Source organism: Larus michahellis, chromosome 4 (assembly GCF_964199755.1).
Source record: "Larus michahellis chromosome 4, bLarMic1.1, whole genome shotgun sequence".
NCBI classification, from domain to species: domain Eukaryota; kingdom Metazoa; phylum Chordata; class Aves; order Charadriiformes; family Laridae; genus Larus; species Larus michahellis.
In genome coordinates, this window is record NC_133899.1 from 67416423 (window position 1) to 67443631 (window position 27209).

The window sequence follows — 27209 nt, forward strand, 5'->3', positions numbered from 1 at the left end:
GTCTCTGAACAGATGATTAATGGTTTTATCTGTAATAACTTTACATTTTATAGAATCCTGCTAGGAGTCTGCATCTGGTGAGCCAAGCTATTTAAAGCTGTGTTAATTCTGTTAATTGCTCTACGTTTATTTGGATTGCTGGCACCTGCGGGCTTTAGGATAATGTGTGTGGGGGGGTATATTCTCTCCCTCTTTCTAGCTGAGAAAAAATGGAGAGGACCATTTCCTCAGCTAGGAACGGCAACCTTGGCAGAATGTCCTGGCTGGACTGGTTGGCCTTGAGATTTCCCTCTTTTAGTGCAGCTGAATTCAGTGAGATGCCAGCCAGAGGCAAGATGTTCCCTTGATTGGGGCAGGAGGTAGGCAGACGGTCTGCTTTTGCATGCACTTGCCACCATCAGGCAGTAGCAGCAACAGGGAATTAAGCCAGTGATTTTTTTAGAAGGCTGATCAGGTCCATCCCATTCCGGTCCTGCTTCTCAGCTGTCTTCCAGTGTTTGTTTTCTGATTTGGTTTGGTTGTGAAGGGCTCCAGTATGTTTCAAGCCATGAACAGATGTGAAGATAAGTATGCTGACGCTTTCTGAACTTTTGTCAGAGAAAAGATCCGACAGTGGAATTGAGAATGTTTGAGGTGACTAAAACATTGCTGTGAAATCCTAGGAGGGCAGCACAGTTGTTTTCATGTTGGCAACTGGATTGGACAAACCACTGGCACAATGTGGACCAGGCTCTGATGGCAAACTTTCCGCAGTCTTTTGCTCTTGTACCTCTGGGAAGATTCTTGCATGGCAGGAAAATGGGGAGGGAAAGGGTTTCACTCATGTTGTTAACTGCTGACTTAAAAGTGCAGCAAATCCTGAAAGGCTTAGTACTTGGAGGCTTTTAGCTGATATGAGCTCAATATGGCTGTTATCTGAGTGGGTAGGAGAAGAGGTGTCTATTCTGGTTTATGTAGGTGACAGTTCTCTCTCAGACCTCCGATATGGGTTTTCACTTTACGCTTCAATTTTGGCAATGCTAGGATATCCTCCCAACAAATTAGACGATTAATTAAGAAGATCTGTTCACACTCTGTTACTTGTTTTATGGCTGTCTTCAAAACTTCTATTTTTCTTGAGAAGACGAGTGAGACACTAGGGTCTCCTGACACTGATGATGTGACCACAGTTGTGTTTCTGCAGCTGCCCTATAACCCTTTGTGGCTACTGACTAAACAGGATGTTGGTTGCAGCCTCCCAAAGGAGGGGCAGTCACAGGACCCATCTCAAAGGTGTAAAGAAAACTGCCTGTAGCACAGGGGAACTTTCTCAAGAGTTTGACAAACCATGATCGTTGTGACTTGTCACTCCTAAAGGACAAGACTGCTGTGTTTGTCATCTCTCCCAAGTAGAAGCTGTTACTGGGGATGTCCAGTTCATTTATTATATCCAGGTAATGGTTAAACAATCAATTGCAATATTAAAATCGGTTACAAAGCAAAGCTCAAGAAAAGTACATGCTATTCTTGTATTTAAGAATGGATTCTTCCTCTGCAGCTTCAGGGTTCAGCTAACCAGGCAAGTGGTTAGTTGAGCACTTTCCTCCATTTTCCTGGTTTATGTTCCTGGGCTGATTTGTCCTCAAGTTGCCTTCATGTGAGATAACAAGAACACTGAATGCCCCCATTCTCCTTTACCCAAGCTTGGTGTGCCTGCTTCTCTCTCCTAGTCTGAGCTTGCTTCCTATTATTCATGACTGCACACTAGGATATCACATAGAAATGCAGTGTTGTCACTTCTTCTCTCTTCTTTTCAATTTTTTTTCTTAATATGTATTTCTAGTATGTTCTCTTAATTAGCATATGCTTAGCTCTTCTGGCTTCAGGCTAGTTTTTCTGTTTACAACCTCTGTGCCACATTTTGTTAGAACTTCACAAATCATATATCACAGGAGAAATTAATTATGCATGTAACTTATTAGGTTAATAACTTTTATCTCGTGAGCTTCACATAAAGTCTATACATTACACATTAATAATTCAAATGACAGCTTTGACATTGAGTATGTTTTCTGAATCACTACTTCTATCCCTTCTGAAGAGTTTTGGGTCTGTGTGGAAACCACAGCTGGTTTTTAAAAAATTGATTCCAGCTGTTTCTCCATTCCTCCTGGAGGCTGGATTTGCCAGTGCATCCAGCAGAGGAGGGTAAGTAAGTGTTGGTGTCCCCTTTTAGTTTTTCAGCTGGAGCTTATGGGAAAGACTTGGTTTGTATGAGGACACCATTTGGTAAGAACCATAGTGTAGTTTGTGTTGGAAGGGACCTTTAAAGGTCACCTAGTCCAACCTCCCCTGCAATGAGCAGGGACATCTTCAACTAGATCAGGTTGCTCAGAGCCTCGTCCAACCTGACCTTGAATGTTGCCAGGGATGGGGCATCTACCACCTCTCTGAGCAACCTGTTCCAGTGTTTCACCACCCTCATTGTAAAAAATTTCTTCCTTATCTCTAGTCTGAATCTACCCTCCTTTAGTTTAAAGCCATAACCTGTTGTCCTATTGCAACAGGCCCTGCTGAAATTTTGTCCCCATCTTTCTTATAAGCCCCCTGTCGTAAGGTCTCTCTGAAGCCTTCTCTTCTCTAGGCTGAACAATTCCAACTCTCTCAGCCTGTCCTCATAGCATAGGTGCTCCATCCCTCTGATCATGTTTTGGCCCTCCTCTGGACCCACTCCAACAGGCCCATGTCTTTCCTGTGCTGAGGGCTCCAGAGCTGGACACAGTACTCCAGGTGGGGTCTCAGCAGAGTGGAGGCGAAGGGCAGAATCACCTCCCTCGACCTGCTGGCCACGCTTCTTTCGATGTAGCCCAGAATATGGTTGGCTGCAAGCACATGTTGCTGGCTTACGTCCAGCTTTTCATCCACCAGTACCCTGAAGTCTTTCTCGGCAGGGCTGCTCTCAATCCTTTCATCCCCCAACCTGTATTGATAATGGGGGTTGCCCCGAACCAGGTGTAGGACCTTGCACTTGGCCTTGTTGAACCTTGTGAGATTCACATGGGACAACTTCTCAAGCTTGTCCAGGTCCCTCTGGATGGTATGCTGTCCCTCAGGCGTGTCAACTGTGCCACTCAACTGGCTGTCATCTGCAAACCTGCTGAGGGGTGCACTTGATCCTGCTGTCTGTGTCATTGATGTAGGTATTAAACAGTACTGATTCCAATATGAACCCCTGAAGGACACCACTGTCATCAGTCTTCATCTCGACATTGAGCCGTTGACCACTATGGTTGCTCTGGAAGCAACCATCCAACCAATTCCTCATCCACCAAACAGGCCGTCCATTAAATCCATATCTCTCCAATTTAGAGAGAAGGATGTTTTGGGGGAGTGTGTCAAGGGCCTATATCTGAAAACCGCCTCCTCAAATACTCAGGCAAGTCTAACAGAGCAGATGTGTAGCAATACTCCCCTAAAACCATTTCACAGACTCCACTTATTTGGAGTGCAGCAGATGAACTTTGATGGTGGTGCCAAGGACTTATGAATAGTATTGGCATTGTATTTTAACTGTGGCAACAGTTTCCTTGGCATTTCCTTGGATTTATTGAGGCCTCAGTAAGTGTGTAGACAAGAGTTTTGGTAAATGTAGCCTACCTTTCAAAAGTCTTTCAGTGAGGTGTCTCACCAGAAGGCTCTTCAAGCAATGGGCAAAGAAAGAAGGTCCCTGTGCAGAGGAAGAACTGGTTGGAAGGTAAAAAGCAGAATGTAGGACTAAACAGGCAGTTTTCCCGTGGGAAGACCCCAGTGGACAAGACCTCTGGGATCCATGCTGATGTCTGAAGATTCTTAGTGTAATTATAAATGGGAGGGGATGTGGATGGAGAAGGCATATATTTTGCTGAGATTATGAGAGTATTCAGGTGAGGACTATCTGCAGAACTGTAGAGGGTGATCTAGTAATGCTGAATGACTGGACAAAGAAATGGCAGATTAAATGTAATGTATTTAAATAAAAAATTGAGATATATATATATATTGGGAGGGAGGGAAAATAACCCAAATTTTCCATGTGCACTGATGGGCTTTGAGTTGATTCTGATGTTTTAGTAAAGAATTTGAAAATATTTGTTTGGTGGTCAGTATTGGTCAAATATGCGCATCTAATGTTGGAAATTTTTAGGAAGGGAATAGAGTACAATACAGGAAATATAATGATGTCATTAAATAAAACCACACTGGACACTGTCATTCTGTCCTCTTAATCTCAGAAAAGTGAGAAGGGCAACAAAAATCATCAAAGGTCATGAGAGAGATACAATGGAATGGCTCTTCATAACAGAATTGATGGAGAAAGGATATGATAGTGGGACATAAAATCATGTGTGATGTAGAAGAGGAACCAAAGGGAACTGTCATTCAGTTTCTTTTCAAATAGAGGGAGTAAATAACATCAAAAGACAAAGGCAGGGCAAGCTTTGGAACAAACAAAAAGAAATATGACAGCAATTACAGTCATGTAAATCCTTGCTGTGGGATGTTACTGTGACTGGGAAAACTCACAGAAGAAAAATACAAAGGCATCAGTTTCTGCATGCAGACTCTCCCAGCCCCAAATAAGTAGTGGGGTCTGTGAAATGGTTTTAAGGGGAGTATTGCTACATGTCTGTTCTGTTAGACTTGCCTGGGTATTTGAGGAGGCTTTTTTCAGATATAGGATGCTGATCCAATGTAATATGGAGGATTTTATGTTTAAGTATTTCCTGGTGCGGCTACACCGTTTCTAGGCTCCCTGTAGTATTTTCAAGTAGATATTCCATTTGCTTTGCCTTATATTAACCACAATGTGCTGCAACCCATCAGAAGCCCTGATATGCGTAACCCCTTCATTGCAAGTATTGCGTAGCAAGGTGATGTTCCTGAAGGCTTGCACACAGCTGAGGGGGGAAGGTAGCCGAGCAGAGGGATATCAGAGGAGCAGAGAGTCTATTTGGTGTAAGGTATGATATACAGGTTTGTGCAAAATTAGGCAGTGATGTGTAGGTGTGAAAGTGAGATATGTGTGTAGGAGGAGCTGGAGGAACAGAGAAAAGGGTTCAGAGAAGGCTGGAGTGCCATGTGGTCACTGGAGGTGTAATGATGCCCATTTGAATGAAGATGAGTGTTCCTGTGTGTGTCAGGCAGCCTACATTTGAAGAAGTTGCTTTAAGTGAAAAGAGCGATAAGGAGGGCTTGATGCATCCTGGGTGTTTGCAGAGAAGTGCAAGATCAGTTGGCTTCTTTCACCATTTGTAATTTTAAAGACCCCCAAAACAATCGATCCAAAATGAGGATATTAACAAGCAGAGCCGCGAAACTGCCTCTGAGGTGTGTTGCAAAAGCATCCGCCTTTCAGTACTGAGCGATCTTTTCATGTATGGAACTGGGAATTCTGTAAAGGCTCGGAGGGGGCATTTCCAGATCAGCATGGGCTGCGGTAGCAGCAGACAGCTCTCAGGCTCTGATTTGGGCTTGGGAATCTTTCCACCCAGGACTAATGTTCACGTTGTGATTGTGTGCATTTCTTTCCCTGTGGCTGTAACTGTGGAAGTAACTGTTAAGAAGGTTTATTACTGCCCAATTGGGCACTTTTTCTGAGTGATGAATCTATGGGAAACTTAAAAACCAAGGAGCGTTTTTTTTTACCACCTCAAAAAGATGGACTGGTGCTGTGTAAAAAAAAGGGACGAAAAAAGCCTACCCTACTGGGACAAACTCTAGACAATCATAGATACTAGAAATAGTAAACACCTATCAGGTCACCTTGTCTATCTTCTCCTGCCAGGAGTGCCATTGTTCCCATCAATTTATTAACTTGGAAACGTTTCTACAAAGAGCCGTTCGCCATGGCACTGTGTTTGTTACTTTCTGTGTTCAGTTGGCTGCTGCTAAAGATGTCTCAAGGACAAGTAAGACTTCTGCTCACACCTGGGTTTCTTTGCATTTTGGGTATTAGAGACTTAACATTAAAAATAAATAGAAATTAAAAGCAACTAAGGCACAAAGAATTATTATTTGGAGAATGAGATGTATTAGTGCTATTTAGTTAATTAAGTACTGACTTCCTCAACTAAGAGATCATGAGGAAAACTGTCAAACGTTATCCAACAGGCAAGTGGCAGCATCAGGAATAGAAATCAGGAACCGTAACTCCTGATCAGCTCGGTTGAAAACAAATGCCTGCCACTCAAGGTGAATCTACAGTCATCTGTCCTGTTGCTAATTGACTGATTTGTGGCGTGTAAGGGTTTCAAAATGCCAGAGACTTTTAAGACCAAAAAGAACCACCGTACCCAGCTAGCTCAGGCTTCTGTCGATTATTTCATTATCCCCATTTACACATAGTTTCAGCAAGAAACATCAAGCCTCAATTTCTCCGACTTCCCCCAAATTAAATCTAATAATTTTCGGCTTCTTTTGGGGAGCTGTGTTTTAACCAGCCTTGGTGTGAAGGCATTAAAAGACGATCTGTTACTTTCCTTGGGAAGTTGTTGAGATGTTTTATTGCCCCCTACCTTAAAAAGAAATTGGGCCTTATATCCATTTGGAATTTGTCTAACAATAGCTCCAAAATGTTGATTCTTGTGATGCAGTTTTCTACTGGAACAAAGATGCTTCAGAAATACAGTGTTTTTCCCTTATTCGCTATAATCAAGTCCCTTCTTTATCTGTCTTTTGAAAAACTAAACAGATGGAGTTCCTTGTCTTTTACTGTAAGGCATTCATTCTAGTTCTTGAATCATGTTGAAGCTGCTTGATGTATTCTTTGCGATTTTTTTAGAGCCCTTTCTTTAAGAAAACGTAGACATTACAATTATACCTAGCATTTAAGTGCATATCATACCAGTGCTATGCATTGCTGCTTCTAATCATACATCCTGAGACTGAACTGGCCCTTTTGGCCATAGCACTTTCCTGGAAGCTCACACTTTCTCCTCTGGTGTTTCCAAAATTGTTTTAACAGTCGCAGCTTTGCAGAGTGCAGCTCCACCATGGCTTCCCCTTCCTGGTTCTGAAGTTCATAGCCCTCTTCCATGTTCACAAGCTGATATGTTTTAGTATTCAACTGTTCTAAAACTTGCTCGGATTGAAAGGGCCTGGACTTCCACGCTTTATGAATCGCTCTGTATGACTGCTTTGTCTTTAAAGTTATTTAGTGCTCTGCCAAACTTGGTGTTACCTTCAAGTATTAGCTTCAGTGCTTTTTATATTTACTTCTAGGTAAATGATAAAATATTTAATACTTTCCATTAAATATGGATCCTTAGGGTGCATTAGAAATGCCTCTTTTCAGTATGATACCCCACTGACAACTGCTTTTTGAGATTTGTCAGCTATCTCTCTATCTAATCTAATATTATGTCCTGTTTTGTTCTTGTATGCTGTTAATTTAAGCAGAGCTGTCTTCTGGTGTTCAGTCAAATGCCTTAAAAAAATGTTTAATCTGTGCCTTTACCATTGTCATTCAAATGATAGCAGGTTTATTTGACAGAACCTCCTTTTACACAGGAAGGTCTAATGACATTAAGTATTGTATTCCTATCCTTTAATGTTTTTATTAAGCACTTCAGATAGAAGCTGTTGTGCTATTTCCTCCAGGGCTGATGTTTCCTGCAGGCTAAACCCTTTTACAGTTATACATCTTGTCCTGTTTGGCTTTTTAAAACATTTACAGAACATTATCATTCTTTTATTCTTCTGTTATCTTTCTGTTATTCCAAGATTAAAAATAAACCTCAGTGGATCAGAAATCTCCTCATTCAGCTCTTTTAAGACTTTGGAGCAAGTGACCCAGGTCTGTGAAATTAAACATAAAGCATATTTATTCCTGGTAGCTGATCAACATCCTCTTTTGTTCTTGTGGATTGCAAAATACTTTGTCATGCTCTTGTGATATAAGCACTTATGTTCTTCATGTATTTATATCTGACGGAGAAAAAAATGTTTGTTGCATACTTCATAAATTTTATAAGCTGAACATTTTAAACAAACTATTGCCTTCTTGGGGTTTTGATGGACTTCTGTACCAAGATATAACCTTTTTTTTTTTTAACTAATGCATCCTGTCATGATTTAAAGACTTCATTGGTTAATTAGATCACTAGGAAACATTGCGCGTTACTTCCAGACTGAATAGTTGTGATTTGGCTAGACACAATATACGATTATGCTTTTGTCTCCCAATTAAAGCAGACCTCCTCTGTCAGAGAACTTCTGCCCATGCAGATTCTTGTAGCATGGAGATTTGGATCAGCTTGTAATCTGCCTTTGGGTGAAATAGATGGAATTCATTGGATAGCTCACCTAGCATAGTATAAGACTGAGACTTGAAATCACTGTAGTGCTTTTCTATGGTTTTTTTGAAGTTTTTTAACATCTTTTTTAAAAGTGTAGGCAAGATAACAGGCCACAGTATTATTAAATGGTTTCACTAATATACTAAGTCAGTGTCTTTTCTCTGTACTTTCTTGATAGTTCCCTACTTAGATACTGAAGAATCCCATTAGCCCTCTTAGCAACTGCTTTACAAAGGCATTTCATGTTCAATTGGTTATGCACCAAGACACATGCACTCTTTTCATAGTCACTATTTTCAAGGCTTAGATACGGTTTCCATTGTGTGAGAGTTACTTACAGTCTTTGATCCTAACTCTATAATCCAGTACTGGGCTGAACTGAAATGAGAATGTGTCTGAGTATGTACTGTTATATGCATGTCAAAGGGATAAGTAAACTGAATTTTAGGTATCTTCTTGTCCTTTTCCAGAATCTACCTTAGGTGTCAAGACTGCTTTCCAGTATCTGGAAGCCTGAACAGTATCTGGAAGGACTGAAACTTGGGGCAGTGGCCCTTTCCCTAGTGTGCTGCCTCAGTCTGTGTGTCTCTGGCACCTGGAAAGCTTTATTAATAACACTTCTTCCATAAAATCAGAAGCAAGGCTTAAAGCAAAATATACCTGCTTGCATATTTCCTCTTATTGCACTTAATTTTTTTCACGCAAGGGATCCTAGGACTTTGGAACAAACCTTCAGTCCTAAGTTTTTTGGAAAGTGGTATAAGGTGATCGTTACGCTTCTCTGTGTCAGAGAAATCCCTTCAACTGCCACTTGCTACCTCCTTGCTTCCTCGACCACACCAGTGTCTCCAAAGTGTAATAATCAATAGTTATCATACTAAGAGTAATAATAATGTAATAGTAACGTACCACTACTGGCATAGATTTTATGTTCATCCTGGGAAAATGAAACTTGATTTTAGACGGCAGTGACTATGCCTCTTATACCTCTCACAGGAACATGCAGGCAAACTTTGGAGGGTGCAATTAACACAAGGGGGTTTATTCTCTTCCTTCAAGCTAATCTAAGTGTGAAACTTTCTGGGGTGTGCTACTTCTACACAACCAAGGAAGAATGTGGCGTAGGAGGTGATGATCTGCCTTTGAGTCATTTTAGCCTAGGTAGGACAGAACTAGTTGGTAGCTCAGTGCAGAAACAGCAGTTCAGGACTTCTCTGTGGCATTGTGAGGGACTAACAGGATCTTGGACAGATATCTGCAACCTGTCTTTCCTTTTGGAAACTCTTGGGAAATAATTCTTACCCTTAGTAATGGCTGTTGATAGAACCGCATGTAAATGATGGCTTTGCAGTGAGAGGTGTCAGGCTTGTGGGTGCTGGAACAGCATGAGATACTTCCACTTTCAAGGGCAAAGGAATTGTATTATAAAACCATACAGATCCTATTGACAAAGTAACCGAGGAGTTGGGGAAATAATTTGCCTGCTTTGGTGACTATTTATATTGCTCCCAAAGCAAAATGGGGAAGTGTGGGGCAGCTGAAAAATGCAGTCCTTTCAAAGTGTAGTGCTCTAGGGGAAGAAAGAGTACAGTACAGTATAGAAAACAGCAGCAGTTTCAGTGTGCTGTAATCATCATCACTAATCCTCTCCTTTTGACTGCCTTATGTATGAGGGACCCAAGCCAAGCAGAACAATTCCTGCCTGGGAATGGTAAGACACAGTGATGCTGGGATGCATCGCGGGCTGAACATACATTCTCTAGCAATTTACTTTTCAGCATCTGCCACTTTATATTCTGTATGCTGGGCTTTGTATGTGATTGTTGTGGGTTTTTTTCTCCCTTGTTTGCCTCTTTGAAGTAGTAGAACAATCAGAGCCAACACGGAGTTATTTGGTCTTGGAGCGGGACTGCGGGCAAGAACATGCCCAACCCAGGATAGCTTACGTTACAAATACTCCACTTAGAAGTCCCTGTTGTTATTTACTTTGCTTCCTCCCTTGCCTGTGCTTATTTCAGGTTTGGCCGTGCCAGGGTGACAGAAAAAGAAATGCATGAAGGAGCATGCTTAGCTCCTGCTAAGTCCCATTCAGCACACAGTCCAATGTCACGTACAGCAAAATTAGTTCCATCTTCTGAACTGAAACCTCAGTTCTAGATTTCCTGGAGGGTGTGGATATGCAAAGGCTGAATTTGCAGTTACAAGGATTCTGATGTAATCTCACCTCCATCAGTCTTTTCTCTAGGAAATGGTAACTCCATCCTTGTGTAGAGTGTTTCATGAAAAAAGATGCACTCTTGCTTTCTGAGCTACCATCAGGATAAGAGAAGGGTAGCAGCTACCAGAATGACAAGCAGTTTGTTGGCACCAGACCTGCGTAAGAACACACGCATGTGGGGATCCACATGCAGACTATGTGCATTGTTCTACTGCTAATCATAAGCACACTTAAGTTTTCTGTCCTGGAAAAACATGTGCACCGCATAAGAATCGCAGGTGGATAGATGAGTACAGGTGTGTGCATATATGTACCTATAGCAACATGCATACAGGTACTGTTTACAGATGTGTATAAACCCAAACATAGGCCTTTAGTAGGTGCCAACGCAGAGATCCACTGTTCAGATCTACGTGTGAGTATGTAAATACATATGGCTTCTTATGCATGTATGCACAGTGTATGGATATGTTTATGTAAATGCAAATACACATAGGCACATATTGGTAAACAAATATAGCATGTAAGTTGATCGCATGTCCAGACATCAGCAACCAGTCCTGCACTGAGGAATACACATGCATCCTTGCTTCCAGGATTTTTTTTTTAAGTTTTGTGACTGCATCAGCCATTTTCTTTTATTCCCCTCTTTTTTTCCTTCAGTCGCCGATATAACACAGAGTCAAGCTTTCTTGGTATATTAGAAAAAGAATGACCGACGGATTTCTGTGTATTTTGTGACTTTTGACAATGCTTGCTCTATGCAAGGAGACTAAGACTGCCATAGAGAAGAAACACTTGGTTCGTTAAGAGTGCCACATAGATGAAACAATCATTTCTGTCTTTCTAGTCAACGTGGTCTGGGTAATAACAAAAGCAGAGCTCCTTTCTCAGCCCCCTCCTCCAAAGAAGCTTACTCTAGAAATGGAAGTTCACTGTGTTCTGTGACTGTTGGGTGCTGCCACAGTAGTGTCTCAGTGCTCAGTAAAGGTATGGAAAGGTTGTTGGGACTTGAATAACAAAAGTGAATGGACGGTCCAGTTATCCAGAAAGGATTAAAAGATTCAAGTGGAGAATTTTGGCCAAACAAGGGCTAAGGCAGATTTTGTTTTCTGCTTGTTAGTGTTTGAACAATGTAAACTCTACAGCTTAAGATCTGCTATAGATCTTTCTTAAACAGCAAGATAGTAGTGGGCAAAACAGAAAACATAAGATAATATTGTAAATTAGGCTTGTATCAAATAAGGATTTTTTAGATGCAACATCAGTATCCCTTATGTGTAAAACCAAGCTCCACACAGAGATGGTAACCCTGTGCCTGGATGCATTAAAATGACATTGTAGGAAAAGTAAACAAAATGAGGGAAAAGTTCATTGCCGTGTCATATTTACATTATTGAATTTTAAACCTGAAAGAACTAGTAGATTATTTACACTGATCTGTGTCACCAAAACATTTCCTCCTTAGCTATTCCTTAGGCGTAAGGTAGTAATTAGGAAGAGACATTCTGACCGTCTATTGACGTGCTGTGTGAATGGGCCCAGAGTATTCAGTTCCCTGTGTTTCACTTTCTCTTTCTGTAAATGGAGGATAGTGGCCCTTAATGGGGCAGTGGGAGATAATACAGTGAGCTAATGTCAAGACACTAATATTCACAGAGTAACTTAAAATGCCCTAAAGCTCTGTAGGAATTTTTTATGGAAAATGTTTTTACAATGGAGAGATGCATTTTCTTTTATTATTTTCTATTTTTTTAGAAAGGAAAAAATACATAGTGATAGGCCCTCTCCAGAGACAAAACAGTATTGAGAGCTCTCTGTATTTTGCAGAATCAGACCCAGAGTGCCTGGAACCGGCTAATCAGCTGCCTCTTTAGTCTGGCGCTCAGCGCCGACTCCAGCCCTGACCTCTCTCCTTCCCGAAGGGCTCTTGCTGCTCCTCATTGCAGCACCCCACCTCCTTTGAGAAGGAGGTGTAATCTGGTGCTCAATGGGCTGCTTAGGCCCTCGTTTGTCTCCCATTTCTGCTTCTCATCTCAGTGCTTCTTCCCCCTCCCCTCTCATCCCCCAGGAGCAGCTGGACTTGCACTCCATGCACACAGCTTCCCACTCAAAGCAAGAGATGAAGGTGAAGTTTTACCAACAAGCCCCGATAGGCTCTGGCAGCGTGAATGCGTTCTATTTTTTTTTTTTTTTTTTTTACTATTACTACTTTTCCCCAAGAAACCTGTAAAGATGGGGGAGGCTAGAAAAACAGAACTAGATGGGCTAGACTTGTTGGCATCATGGTGACTGGACTCAATCCCAAACAGAAGATATTTATTTGTTTGTTCGTTTGTTTATTTCCTCCTCTTTGTGTTAGTGCGGGAAGCTGTAGAGCTGGAGGTCACAGCTGAGAGGGTTTTTAGATACATGTAGGAGAAAGATGTAAAAGACCTTCTGGTTCTTTTTCTAGCATCAAGATGACAGTATTTTTCTCTGTTGTCTCTTGTAGGTAGGGAATTAATTACATTCCCTGCCCCCTCCAGCAAATATTCAAGCAAATATTTAGCTCATCACCTCCCTGTTTTCACACAACAGTAAGTCCCAGTGCAGATAAAAGTTTGGGGAATCCTGCCTGTGGAGGGTTTGAACTTTGTTGCATGCCTTGAAATTTGAACAGAGGTGAGCAAAGAGAACCTGTGGAGATGGCCGTGTTGTCAGGTTTTTGCACAGGGCAACAAGAGAGGCATTAAAAAAAAGATTAGAAACCCATAGCATGGAGACAGGTTCTCCTCCTCCTCCCCAGTCCATCTAGACCTGTGTAGCGCACTATGAGAGATGGTGTCAGCCATGGGATAGAGCCATCCTGCCGATGGCACTTCTTCAGCAGAGCTGGAGCGTCTTTGCTCCCTTTCAGGAGAGCGTAGCTGAAGTCATGCCTCTTACTTTGGATGACATTGCAGATGGAAGGAGATGCCAGTGCCCCTGTGACTTTTGTGGTGAGGCTGAGGGAGGGAGACACATCATGGGTTGCAGCACCCCCAGTTGCTATCATCCAGCTACAGTGACACCACTTTAAGTTTATGGACTAAGTCTACACAATACTAAATCCACTAAATATTCCCTCTGTTGCTCTAATCGCAGTGTTATTGGAGCAGTGCTTGCTTTTAAGCATGCGCTCTTCTCATATGTAATGGTAAATGTTTTTGATTTGTTTTTTTTCTGGACAAGTGACAAAAAATATAGAAAATGCCACTGTGGTTGGCACAATTTGCCTAGCACGTTGGAAGCCTGGGCGGTGACTAGTGCTTGACTGGCATATGGAGACTGAACTACCTTCTCGTACCTGCCAGGGATGCTCTTGTGAAACAGGCTGAAGCAGGCTCAAGGCATATTGGCTAGGGAAGATGGGTAATGGGGTAAAACTGCCTACCTGTAAGTGTGCAATATCTATTCAGTATTTTCACAGAAGACTTTAAACATTGGTGTTCTCATTAAAACACATTTTATCACTGAAATGAAGAGCTGAGTGAAATCGAGAGTTTCTGTCCCAAAGGAGGTTCGTCCAGCTCACATTTGTTTTCATTGCTGCTGGTTAATATTTTTTTTTTTTTTTAAATAGAAATCCCTAAAAACTTCAGGAATTGAATTTGTCTGTAATATTCTGATATTCCCTAAATCAAATTATTTCATACTAATTATTGAGCTGACCCCAGACACTCTGGAGCCAGTTTAAGAACTGTATTTTCCTGTCCAGTGCAGTTCCATGTGGTAGTTGTCCTGTAGGACTCTTGCGTCCCATTCTCATATAGGGGCCAGAGTATTTGCTCAAGCTGCTTTGTGGCAAAACCAGTCCTGAGTCTCTTCTGATGTCAGGTGGGACACTGACATTGCATGATGTGAAAGCATTTCCCTAGGGAGCACAGAACAGAGGTAAAAACAGGGACCACTATTGAAAGTAAATGCAGTGCCTGGAAAATACTGTTTCATGGTATAGTAAGTTCATACAAAAGCTTTTCTGTTAAGTTTGATGAAACTAAACATGCCATTTTGGGTTGCAACGGCTTGAAGTGAAGCATTTCATTGCTAATTCTCTGTTAGGAAAATGGAATTCTGTGTTAGCAAGCCATCCCGATGGAAGCATTCACCCAGCCGTACTAAACAGATCTATTTCCTGAGATAGGTCTTTTGTACTTGCGCAACCTTAGGTGGATTTGAAATACAATGAAATCGCTAAGCGGAGTGTTATTTGCTAAGTCATTGTCTGATACAGTTTTCAGTGTCTTGTGTAATAAGGTTCAAGCCTTAAATGCTCAATGGGACCATCCTAAAATAATTCCTCTCTGCCTTTCAGATGAAATCCTTAAGACACTTGACAGTAATCATTTCCTCACATACTCATCACTGAACCAAGCTAGACGGATTTAGCTTGTGCTAGCTAGACAAATCTGAGATTTCAGGATGTGTTTGGGAGGAGCAGAGCATTCTCTAACTGGTGGATGTCTATATAAGCTCAATACAGAGTTGAATGTAATTGAAGTCAACTACTGCATGCTGGTAAATAAGCTTCTCTGATGATTTTTGCTTTTTTTTCTTCTTTTTTTTTAACTCTAAAAAGGCTGTCAAACCTTTATTAGCTAGGAAGTTCATTTGTAAATTTAAGCTCTTCAAATTTGTGAGATATCAGAATTGTGTTAATATAAGGTTTATTCTTCTGTTCTGTGCATCGAACACTAGGACAGTCTTTAGCCACATCGTAATTTCCCCTTTCTCATGTCTCTCCTGCCCCCAACACAGAATCATATAAAATAAAACTGGAATGGACCATGAGAGATTATTTAATCCTTTCCGCTTCCACTGTCCCAAGATAAAATCAATGACGTATATGCGTGTCTTGACAGCAATTTGTTTAACCTGTAATTAAAGGTCTCCAGTGATGGTTGCTCCTCGGGCAATCTCTTCCAGTGCTTCACTGTTCTTAAATTAAAAGAGCTTTTACCAACATCAATTCTAACACTTCCTTGCTGTAATTTTTGCCCATTATTTCTCATCCTTTTCAGCATAGATACAAAGAACAGGTTGTTCACTTCTGCTTTGTAGCAGCCTTTTTATATTTGAACACTGTTATAATGTCTCCTTGCAGTTTTCTTTATGTTAAAAAGAAGCAGTGCTTTCAGTCTTTCTTCTATTTTCGAGACCTCTGGTCATTCTCGTTGCTCTCCTCAGGACACTTTCCAATGGTCCCACTCCTTTCTTGAAGAGCAGTTCTCTGAACTGGACATGATCTCCGGCACAGTGCAGCATTGCCTCCTCCCATGTCTCCATACATTCCAGGATGCTTCATTCAGTCCCTCCAGTGAATGATTTTCTGTGTGTAACTATTAAGTGTTTCTTTCTTCTGTCTTGTTTTACCTCTGCACTATGCAGGCTCAGTGTAGAACGTAGAATTTCCTCGTTATTGTATACATGTGAATACTTGTAAAATACCGAAATATCTCCTCTATGCCCTTCTTATATCCAGAGACACGTCCAAGGTACAAGTTGCTTTTCAGGACTAGGATGAGGTATGCCTGTGTCTATGGCCTGTGGCACGAGTCAGGAGCATCATAGCTGGCTGTCTTGGCTTCCCTGTCCTACAGCTTTTATTCTTCTCTGTTACGAGGCCAAATGGAGGGTGAATAGAACATGAAGCAAGTGGGAAGTTCAAGTATATGCACCTGAATCCATAGTGAAATGCCATAAACTCTTTGCCATGACACAAAGGTGAACTCTGCTACTTTCAAATATCTCTTACTTTTTCACCTAAATATTAAGAGTATCAGCTAGTTTTTAGGAACAGACTGAGAAATCTAAGTCTAATTTCTCAGAGCATTTCTTCTAGCTTTAGCAGTAAAGATGAAGTCTTTCCTTGTCTTCACCTACAGCTCTTGGCTAATTAGCACTTCTGCAAAAAACAATTCCATGAACTCAAGTTGGCCACCGTAATGTTGAGGAATATACTTTTGAAAATACTGAGTTTAGGTGGCTTTCTCAACGTTGCTTAGAAAATCTGTGGAAAAATTATATTTTAAGAAATATGGGAACTGTGCCTTATTTCCTGTGATCCCTTTCTTCACTTACTGCGCAGAACTTGAAGCTTCTGTAGCAAGGAAAGAAGAGGACTTGACACGTCCGCTGCAGAACAGCATTCATCCTCAAATCATAGTTGATGCTACAACCAATTCAACTTAATCTTTCTGCTGCCTGTGCTGTGCCTTTTTGGTAGCTGAGGAAATGACTTTAGTCTTTGAGGCTAATATAGAATCTTTCAGCAGCATTTCTCTTGCAACTATAAAAGCTTCTTCCCCCTCTATACTGTCGTGCCTTTTTTCACAAATAAATATGTATAATTTTTAATGTTTCCGTCATATTTGGTTCAAGATGCAATTCTGGGGTCTGCTATTCCCTTTGACATCAAGATTTTCTTCAACAGTAGACCAAATGAATTAGCAGTCAGTGTTTGCAAGTGTTTGCAAAAGTTCGCAATCTCTTATTCATATATTTAGTTTGTTGTAAGGCAAAAAATCTTAGATCTTATTCCAAAAAGGCATAGATAGAAAGGTTGGGTCTTTATCTTGGTACATTCCAAGGTGAAAGATATGGCAGCAAGATGGACCTTGAGATGCATTAGTCTGTTTAAGCTTGTTCTGAGATACCCTGTGAATGATTTGAGTTGGTGTTGACTCTGTAGTAACTGTGAACGCACTCCGATGTCCTGAATTCTGATGAGCAGCAGGGGCTTATATTTTGGCTTAAAGGATAATTATGACCACAATGAAGTACTGGGTCCTCTGTCCTCAGTATCTGTTAAGGAGGCATTCTCACTGGAACGGTTGAAGAAATTCCACCCTGCCTTTTTCAGCCCTTTTTTACTGGCACCTTGAATCCCTTTTCTTTCTATCCTACTTCAGGGAGTGCTTCTCTCTGTCTTCCTATAAGTCTTCTAGAATTGAAACAATCTCTTTTCTCTTCTGGAGATTTCCACAAAACTTGAAGTTATTCAGAACCTGTTGTAAGGTGGAAAAGAATTTCTAGGGAAGCTCGAAATAGTTCTGCCTTATTGTTGAAGCGTTCTACTCACTATATTCCTATTTTTAGCTGGGTAAACACATGTTCTTTGTTAAACATAATTCATATAGAATGTAGGATCTCATTACTTTAGTCAACATAGCACAAATCGTATTTGAGTCATATTGGTTTGGTTTCAGTTACTTACCATCAATGTTTGATGTATTGTTTTTCAGGACAGGCAAATTAACTTCTTCAGTGTGGTGAATGGTTATTGTGTTGTTTTTATTACCTGAATGCAGTTGTTATCCCAGCGAACCATCAAATATGTTTAGACGAGGTATGCACAGTCCACATGCAGTTCTTTAAATAAGTATATCAGCTTTACTTACCCATCACTGAAGTCTCGGATCGCTGCATACATAGTCTGTCCCAAGCACAAAGTAAAGCACCGTTCGTTGGTGTGTTTGTTTCTACTTGCTGGTCAGGGCAGGCTAGAAACATATAGTTCTGGTAAACCAGCTGATAAACTGTAATTTGTTAAGCTGCAGGAACTTGGCTGGTTCAGTACAGGTGCCTTTAAGGATGTCTTGCAGTTAGTCCTTCTGAGAAGTGATACGGGCAGTGGGTGAAGGGGGGCAGCCTGGGACAGAAAAAAGCAATTGGTGATACACAGGACACAGTAAGTTAGTAACTTGGCTGAATTCCTAGTGCAGTGGGTTGATCCTGGCTGGACACCAGGTGCCCACCAAAGCCACTCTATCGCTCCCCTCCTCAGCTGGACAAGGGAGAGAAAATATAACGAAAGGGTCATGTGTCGAGATAAGGACAGGGAAAGATCATTCACTAATTACTGTCACAGGCAAAAGAGGCTTGACTTGGGGAAAATTAATTTATTTTATTACCAATCAAATCAGAGGAGAATAATGAGAAACAAAAACTAAATCTTAAAACACCTTCCCCTACAACCCTCCCTTCTTCCCAGGCTTAACTTTACTCCCAATTTCTCTGCCTCCTCCCCCTGACCAGTGCAGGGGGATGGGGAATGGGGGTTGTAGTCAGTTCATCACATGTTGTTTCTGCTGCTTTTTCCTTCTCAGGGGGAGGACTCCTCACACTCTTCCCCTGCTCCAGTGTGGGGTCTCTCCCACGGGAGACAGTCCTGCACAAACTTCTCCAATGTGAGCGCTTCACACGGGCTACAGTTCTTCACAAACAGCTCCAGCATGAGTCCCTTCCATGGGGTGCAGTCCTTCAGGAACAGACTGCTCCAGTGTGTGTTCCCCATGGGGTCACAAGTCCTGCCAGCAAAACTGCTCCAGTGTGGGCTCCTCTCTTTCCATGGGCCTGCAGGTCCTGCCAGGAACCTGCTGCAGTGTGGACTTCACCTGGGATCACAGCCTCCTTCAGTCATCTGTCTGCTCTGGCATGGGGTCCTCCATGGGCTGCAGGTGGATATCTGCTCCTCCATTAACCTCCATGGGCTGCAGGGGCACAGCCTGACTCACCATGCTCTTCACCATGGGCTGCAGGGGATTCCATGCTCCAGTGCCTGAAGCACCTCCTCCTGCTCCTTCTTCACTGACCTTGGTGCCTGTAGAGTTCTTGCTCTCATGTATTCTCACTTCTCACTCCAGCTGCAGTTTCTCTTGCACAGTTTGCCCCCTGCTTCTTAAATATGTTATCCCTGAGGCGCTACCACTGTCACCGATTGGCTTGGCCTTGGCCAGTGGTGGGTCCATCCTGGAGCCAGCTGGCATTGGCTCTGTTGACACAGGGGAAACTTCTAGCAGCTTCTCACAGATGCCACCCCTGTAGCCCTCTTGCTACCAAAACGTGTCACGCAAACCTGATACACCTAGCTAGCTAAACTTAGATAGGCTTCAGGTTATTGCGCTTTTTCATGATGGTCATCTAATTTGCCAGGCTATCAATGGCCATTCCCCTTTGGAGCATGCCTGTGTCCAGCCTGCACTGAAAACCATGTTTCCTGCTTAATAGCACCAACTTGTAGAGGAATTTTTATATTGGCCACTGGCCAAGCCTAGCACATCATTTTTCCTCACTTTTGTTGCTCTCTCTCTATCTGCATCTTCACTTGATTGCAGAGAGACGCTTTTCATCATTGTGAAAAGCCATCTGATTAGAGCTCTCATTAACCCACGTGTGAAGCTTCTTATAAGTTTAGCTGGAGAAATTCCTTGAATGCTTCAGAATTGCAAAGTTGCCATTTTTAAGAAGCCTCAAAACTAGATTGCCAATTTGTTTTAGCTCAGCTTAAAACAAACTCTTCTTTCTCAGCAGTTTTAAAGGAAACCTAATTTACTGTATATCTTTCTACCCCTCAAAATGTCTCAGATGTCCTGGAATTCTACTGCTGATTATCAAAGACTGTGTGTATCTGGACTATCCTGTCCCTGGCCAACCATCGGTACCGGTCTAATTCATTAAACAAAGGCACTGAATAGCAAAAAAATTCCTCTTTTAAAGTGTATTTAGAAGCAGTCTTCAAGGAAAAGGAAAAAACCCACACTTATTTCATTGTTCTAATTTCATTTTTGGAATGTAAAGCTATTTTAAGATTGGAAGCATGAAGGTTACTTTTCAAATGCTCTATGCGTAGCTTTTACTAGTCATTTTGTTCCCGTTTCTCTTCGCTACCTTCTTCTGGGAATAACTGTAAAGTAGATGTGTACGTCTGTACCAGGAATCATCTCCTTGACTCCCTTAGGCCTCTTGACTTTCTCTGATACACATACCGGACACGGGATGAACTCAAGCTTGTCTCTGTTTAAACAGGCAAGATGGGCTTTGTTCAGAAAGCCATCTGACAAAAATTTATGGGCACTGCTTTCATTGCTTTGCTTACTTCGAAGTTGTTATGGAAGCTATGTCCCAGAGTGGCACTAGAAGACTATGGCCTAGTGAGGGTCAGCTCTCTGAGTCAGTCACGGCCTCATTTGGAGTTAGAGGGGTGGGGGTTTCAATCGGTATTTTGGTATATCCCGAAGAGCCCTCAAGTTAGTTCAGAGATTGCTGGTAAAATGAGAGTACGAGGTAGGAAGTGTTACGCAGATGATGTTCTATTGCTGGCAGATAGCTTCCTCAGTGAAACGTGAAAACGTTTCTTCTCTGGCTTGCCGTAAGTGACTCTCTAAGAAACTAGTTCTTGAAGCTCGTATATTTAGAACTGTAGAATCAAGTTTTTTGTCCTAGAGTTTTTACTTGCCTTCCTTTTTAATGAGTTGTGGCAAAGTAGGATCACAAACGTATAAAAAAGCCTCACTGAAAGCACTGGTGGCAAGTCAGACCAGAATTGATATAAGCATCTTCTTTACCAGGCATTTTTAACATTTGGGAAGGATGTGTTTCATCTATCCTGGAAAACTGCACTGAAGCATCTGTTGATTTCATTAAAACACAGAGATTCATAGGTTATGAGGCCAGAAAGAGCCATTATGATAATCTAGGCTGATTTGCTATATAATTAATTCCTGTCTCACTATGTCTTTTAGAGAAAACAAGATATTATTTTAATTTAAAGTTTGCCACTAGCAGAGAACACACCATAACCTGTAGTATCTTATTTCAATAGCAAATTACCCTCATGTAAAAATAAGTCATAATATTTTAAAATGTGAATTTCTCTAACTTCAGTTTCTAGCCCCCAGATCCCATTATTCTTTTGTCACATGGATTGAAGAGCTCTCTATTGCCAAATTCCATTTTCTGCACAGGTACTCGTAGATGGTAATCGAATCACCCTTTAACCTATACCTATTAAACAGACTGAATTTGAATGTTCTTCACTATGGGACATGCATTCCAGTCATTTAATTATATTCCTGTTTCTCATTCTTGAATCTTTGGTTTAACAATTGAACCGTGGGTATCAGAAGCTGCCTTAGTGTCTCATTGTCCAAGCCAGAGATGCTGTTGTCTCTCTCTTCCTGCTCAGGATTCACCTTGGTTTTACATCCAAGGATTATTTTTATCCTTTTGTTTATAGTGCTGAGATGTACCTGATTGTACATCAAGATCTTGATGTCCGCATGTGGCTGTTAATGATACCTCAAGTCAGCTATGTGAACACTTGTACTTTTTTCCTTAAACATAGATGCCTTTTAAATTTCTTCAGCTAGGTTGTGGGTTTAGGTTCTTTTAAAGAAAATAACGTAGAACAGCAAACACTTGAATAATAGAGATTCAGATTGAGGTGGATCTGTTTCTTTGAAAAGATTGAATTCAGAACTCTTGTACCTATTCAACACCCTTTCTCCTCTTTTTCCCAGGTTTTCCTTTGTGCTTGCTTTCTTGGTCCTTTCTTTCAAACTCACTCTCAGATCCTCCATTGTTAGTGACTTTCTAGGTTACAATTAACTCCATGTAATTTTCTCTAGATCCTTTGAAAGTCTTCTGTCTCAAGGATTCTCCAGCTGTGGTACTGGTATGACCACATGTGTATGGTCTGCAGCAAGACCCTGGTACAAGACAGTCTGCAGCAAACCCCAGATAAACCCAGAGGCAGACCCTCTGCATTTCCCCAGAAGAGATGGGAATTGTTACTCAAGTCTGCTCATCTCATGTGGGGAAAGACTGGGTCAAGATACAGTTTAGAGGAGTGTTGGTTTGTGCAACAGCTAGTAGTATCCTATAGGGGCAGTTCTCCTATGTTAGGATCATTAAAGTCACAGTTTGTTCAAGCCTGGCATTTTCTTGCCCACCAAAGCAACTCCATACTGGGGTGAAACCAAAAATGCAGTGTTGTGCCAAAGTCGTACCAGTCAAGGAGTCCCACGTGTATGTGCTGGCAGAAGGACTTTGTCCACAGGAACCCATTTCCAATTACCCTCTTTTCCAGGCTGTCCCTGCAGTGGGATAAGAAGTAGATTGTGCACAACTTACTATACACGTAGATTCATTAAGAACATGAGAAAAGCCCTAGTGGGCCTGAAGAACAGTCAATCCATTTAGCTATTATTCTGCCTGCAACAGTGGCAGGTGAAGTGCTATTTAGGGAGAGCACGTGAGCGTGGCTGCTATCAGTGTGCATTCCCCTTACATTCCCACAACATCCATTGTTATTGGATTAGGATTATTAGAAGGTCCGTCCCTTCCTTTTGCCTTTAATATCAGTTTGTGGACTTGCTGTCCATTTATCTTGCTTGTTCTTTTTGGGCCTGCTGATGCTCTCTGCTTCCACAACCTTCTGTGGCAGCAAGTTCCAGAAGTTCACTACCCTATGTGTAAATAAGTACTTCTAAAAATCCATTTTAAACTGATACCCTACAAGTTCCAACGAGTGCCTCTAGTTCTATTATTGCTGGATTTGTCAAAGAGCAGTTAGTTCTACATTAACCTTCTCCATCTTCAGTCATATTTTTTCTCAGACCTCTCCAAATGTGAGCCCTGGCCTTTTCAGGCTATCCTTATAAAGCATCCTGCTCCTCCCTCTTAATTGTACTATTTATTTCCCTCTGTACCTTCAGCTCCTCTGTTTCCTTGAGACGCAGAGCCAGGAGTGCATGCAGTGCTCCGAACTAGTCTTTGTGGAAAGCACTGGGCTTTCTGCACGCACAAAGCATGTGCAGAAGCCCTGGGCAGTCCAGATAGCTCCGTGCGCATGGAGTACATCTCAAGCTTCTTATGTCGGCCTTTCCTGGATCCAAAGGTAGCTGCAGCTCATCAATGCTGTCTGGCTGAGGTGCACCTCATTGCCTGGCAAGAGGGGGAGGCTGTAGCACACAGCCTTGCTGAGTCACTGGAAGGAGGTGCATGATCTGTCTAGCGAGAGCATTTGACATGGTTAATCCGTAGAATGAAACTACTACCATCCCACAGATCGAAAATGTATTTTATTCCTGTTGCAGATATTAATAGACTTGATGTGTTTGAAGCCTGTGCGAGGGCAGGGTGCTTTATTGGGAACTGGAGCAAAAGAAGCTATTGTGGGTCAATACTGTCCTCTGCTGGGAGGAACTACAGCTTTGTGCCATAACTCAAATGGGAATTAACAGCTGACTTCTCCTTTCACTCTGATGTAGGGTGTTTTGCCTTTGCAAAAGGAAAATCTGATGCTGTGCAGGCTGCACTAGGGAAGTTCTCCTTTAATGCTTAGCGAAAGCTGGAAATTCTTCGCTTGCCTCAAATGAGTTGAACGGTGATTTAATTTATTTTTCATCCTGAGGTTACCTACTTCAGAAGCTTATCCTTCATTCTCTCTCTCATTTGCCTTTTAATATTTACTGCACGCTCATTTCTCTGACTTCCCTTTCCTATTTGTAGAATTAACAATGCGTATCTCCTTTCCCTTCTTTTTTTCATAGCAAATTGCTGACAACTCATCCTGCTAGAGTTTTGAAAGCAGAAATCAAATGCGTCTGTATGGGTATGCTATATGTAATACACACAAAGTATTTTAAAATAACAACTCCGTAGAAGAAATCAGAGTCTTCAGTAGTGTCACAGAACACGAATTCAATCAAAATTGTGTTAGTTGCAGAAATGCTTTTGCTTGCTTCATGTGCCAGCTCGGGGTTTAGGATGGTGGAAGGTGGTTGAGAGGAAGTACGGTTTACAAATATTTCAGTTTTGTGCCTTTTCCAGTCCCTGCCTGTGTGAGAATGGCTTGGGGCAGAGAGGAGTCCTCTTTGCAAGGAATTAATTCTGTACCTATGAGAAAGAGAAGAGAGGAGGTCTGGACTGCTGAGCAAGCCAGGCATGCTCCAGGAGTGCTTGCCTGTTTGGGACTCTTCCCGTGGCAAACTTCCATCCACGTAGCAACAGAGACCAGAGTTCTGGTCCTTCACCCAAAGAGAGTAAGAGTCCAGGCACTGAATACGTACAGGCTTTTATGCGTTAGCATGGAGAGCGTAGGTTTCTTGAAGCGAGGGTAAGCTGTGCAGATATCTCCGTAGCAAGTTTGTGCCTAAGATGTCTTGGTCAGAGAAATTTTAAGACTTTGTTTATTTTTTCTTGTAGCTCTTCAGGAGCCACAGGGCAATCACCAACAGTTCACAGCAACTCGCTTAAATTTTTTTTTTTTGCATCTCTCTCCTAGTAGTTAAGTGGGCTTATAGGAATAATAGAGAAATGACAGTGGTGGTACAGAGTTCCCCACTGTGGCTAGCAGAGATGGACATGGAGGTTACACTTTGTTATGTATTTTGTATGGGATTTATGCAAATATAACAGCATGATACCAGACACACACTGTATTTTATGTACAAAAGCTTTTACAGCAGAGTGGGTCTGTGGTAGAGTTAATTGTTCTCACTGTCCTTCAGTTAAATGTTCTCTTCTGCCTGCTTATCTGATCTATAGTCATTGCCAAGTACCCGTTGCTGTCATTTCTATACACGGTCCTCTCTCCCTCTGTCATCATGTCAGACTCTTGCACGGTCTCCTTTCTGGTCCCCACTGCCTTTTGGGAGAAGTTTACTTTTGGCTGAAAGTAATTGGGGTATTTGTACTGTATGCAGGATTGATGTATGGTATTTTTCCTTGTGTCTGGCAGGTTGTTTATAAGAATAACGACATTCGTCTGGAGCTGTCTCGCTTGGCACGGATTGGTGATACAAAGATGAAGATCTACGGGGAAGTGAAATTCGTATGTGAGAATGTGGCCACACTGGATCCCATCAGCTTTGAGACACCTGAGGCCTATATTAGCCTGCCTAAATGGAATACCAAAAGGATGGGCTCCATCTCATTTGATTTCCGAACCACTGAACCCAATGGACTGATCCTTTTCACCCATGGCAAGCCTCAGGAGAGGAAAGATGCCAGGAGCCAGAAAAATACAAAGGTAGACTTCTTTGCAGTTGAGCTTCTAGATGGGAACCTCTACTTGCTGCTGGACATGGGCTCTGGGACCATTAAAGTCAAGGCCACCCAAAAGAAAGCCAATGATGGAGAGTGGTATCATGTGGATATTCAACGAGATGGAAGATCGGGTAGAGTGATGACTTTTTCTTAAGTAGATTCATTTTTCAGATCCAGACCTAGGGCTGTGTATTAATTCTCAGAACCCTCAAAACCTGTTAGATATGAGTCACCTTCTTACAAAAACTTAGTGTTACTCCAGTGATGTTTATCCAGCAAAGCAAAGATGTGAATGGCTAGGTTTTCATTAAATGTTCAGTGTGAACTTCAGATAGCACATCACAGAGACAGTCTATTAATATTTTACTCACAGTCTTTAGATGTTCTGGACCTATCCTTGCAATTACATGCATAATTATAGTGAAGATTTCTTTGTAGGCCACAGTAAGGTTTAAGATCCTTCAGAACCATTATTATGTAGTTCTTGATTTGAGAAATTCTTACTGATCGACTTTGGATCTCTGTTCAAAAAGAAAACTTAGTAGAAACCAAATGAAACTTATTGCTGTGACCTAATATTACCATCTTGTCCTGGATCTTGTGTCTTTAAAGAGCAGGGATTTGGGATCTTGTCACGAGGAAAATACAAGTAATGGGCACAACCAGTGACAAAATTATGTCAAATCAACATTTTCATCCTATTTTCATCCTATTCTGTTTTCTTTAGTATCTTGTAGTTTTCAGTTAGGTTTCCTTACTCTCTCTTGGATGCCAAATTCTAGTCTTAATATCTGAGTCAGATCCTTTATTTCCTTACAGCTTCTTATCTGTAAAAATGTGGTTTAGTTTATTTCTAATAATATACCTACCATGCAATTACCAAGAGGTGGGGTTTTTTTGTTTCTAATTCTGGATATCAAGCTAATATATTCATGATGTACTCTGAAATTGTCTAAGGAAAACAAAAATGATCAAATACTGTAACTTCATCTTGAGAATTTGCAAACAATTGTACTTGAATTCTTCCTGAACTGTTGGGATCTCAAAGCCTGGCTGTATATCCCTTCAAAGGGAATTTTGCTTACATTTGCAAGTGGATTTGGGATTTGTCTGGTGATCTCCAGATGATAGCTTTAGGTCCCTAATTTTATGTTTCCAGTTGCTGAATGCCATCAGTAGAGAGGACGCAGTGCTAGAATTTGCTTCCCTTGAGTTTTCAAAAGAGCTGACTTTTAGATACCATGCAAAGCCAAGCTGTTTTTACAGGTCTTTGCCTGAAGCTGGTTTTTACTTTGATCACGTGAGGAGTTTCTTTGTGTTTGGCATGGTGCAGTGCTCTACTAGGACTTAATATCTGTGGTTATATATTGCTATCTCCTAAAGACATCGATAGGAACATTTTATAAAGGAAGCCATAAATAAATAAATGTAGCTTTGATTTCTTTAGAGTTGCTAAAATTTAATTAACTTCCAAGGATAAACTCAATTAGTTTCATTCAGTACTGCCTTTGGTTTTGCTTGCTCACTTGGGGACTGTCTGGTCCCTGGAGAGGCAGCTGCAGAAGGAGAATAAACAGAAATGACACTAACCTCTCTGCTAAGTTTGTAAAAACCTAGGAAGAGGGCACATGTTCATTTGGACTGGGAGGGTGTGACAGACAGCACTGCTACTCGGTGAACGGAGACTGCAGGACTGACTTGTTTGTCGCTTGGCAGGGAGGCTTGTGACGTTCTGGACACTGATTAAAGATAACAGATTTTGAATTAAAAGCTCTTTGCTCGACAAGAATTAAGCGGTTTGAATGTTCTTGTCTTCTCTTTTT

The 27209-nt window shown here is 41.6% G+C and overlaps 1 protein-coding gene across 34 annotated transcripts in view; it reads left to right on the top strand.

Moving 5' to 3' along the window:
- Nucleotides 1-27209, top strand: part of NRXN3 (neurexin 3) — a 1053186-nt gene that overhangs the window by 308115 nt on the left and 717862 nt on the right. For all 34 annotated transcript variants that reach the window (XR_012586787.1, XR_012586788.1, XR_012586790.1 and 31 more), the window contains one exon: nucleotides 25079-25517. Coding sequence is in view for 26 of the 34 variants with exons in the window: in XM_074585395.1 (XP_074441496.1) it covers nucleotides 25079-25517 (439 nt within the window). In the remaining 8 variants the exon portion in view is untranslated. The remainder of the gene's footprint in view (nucleotides 1-25078; nucleotides 25518-27209) is intronic.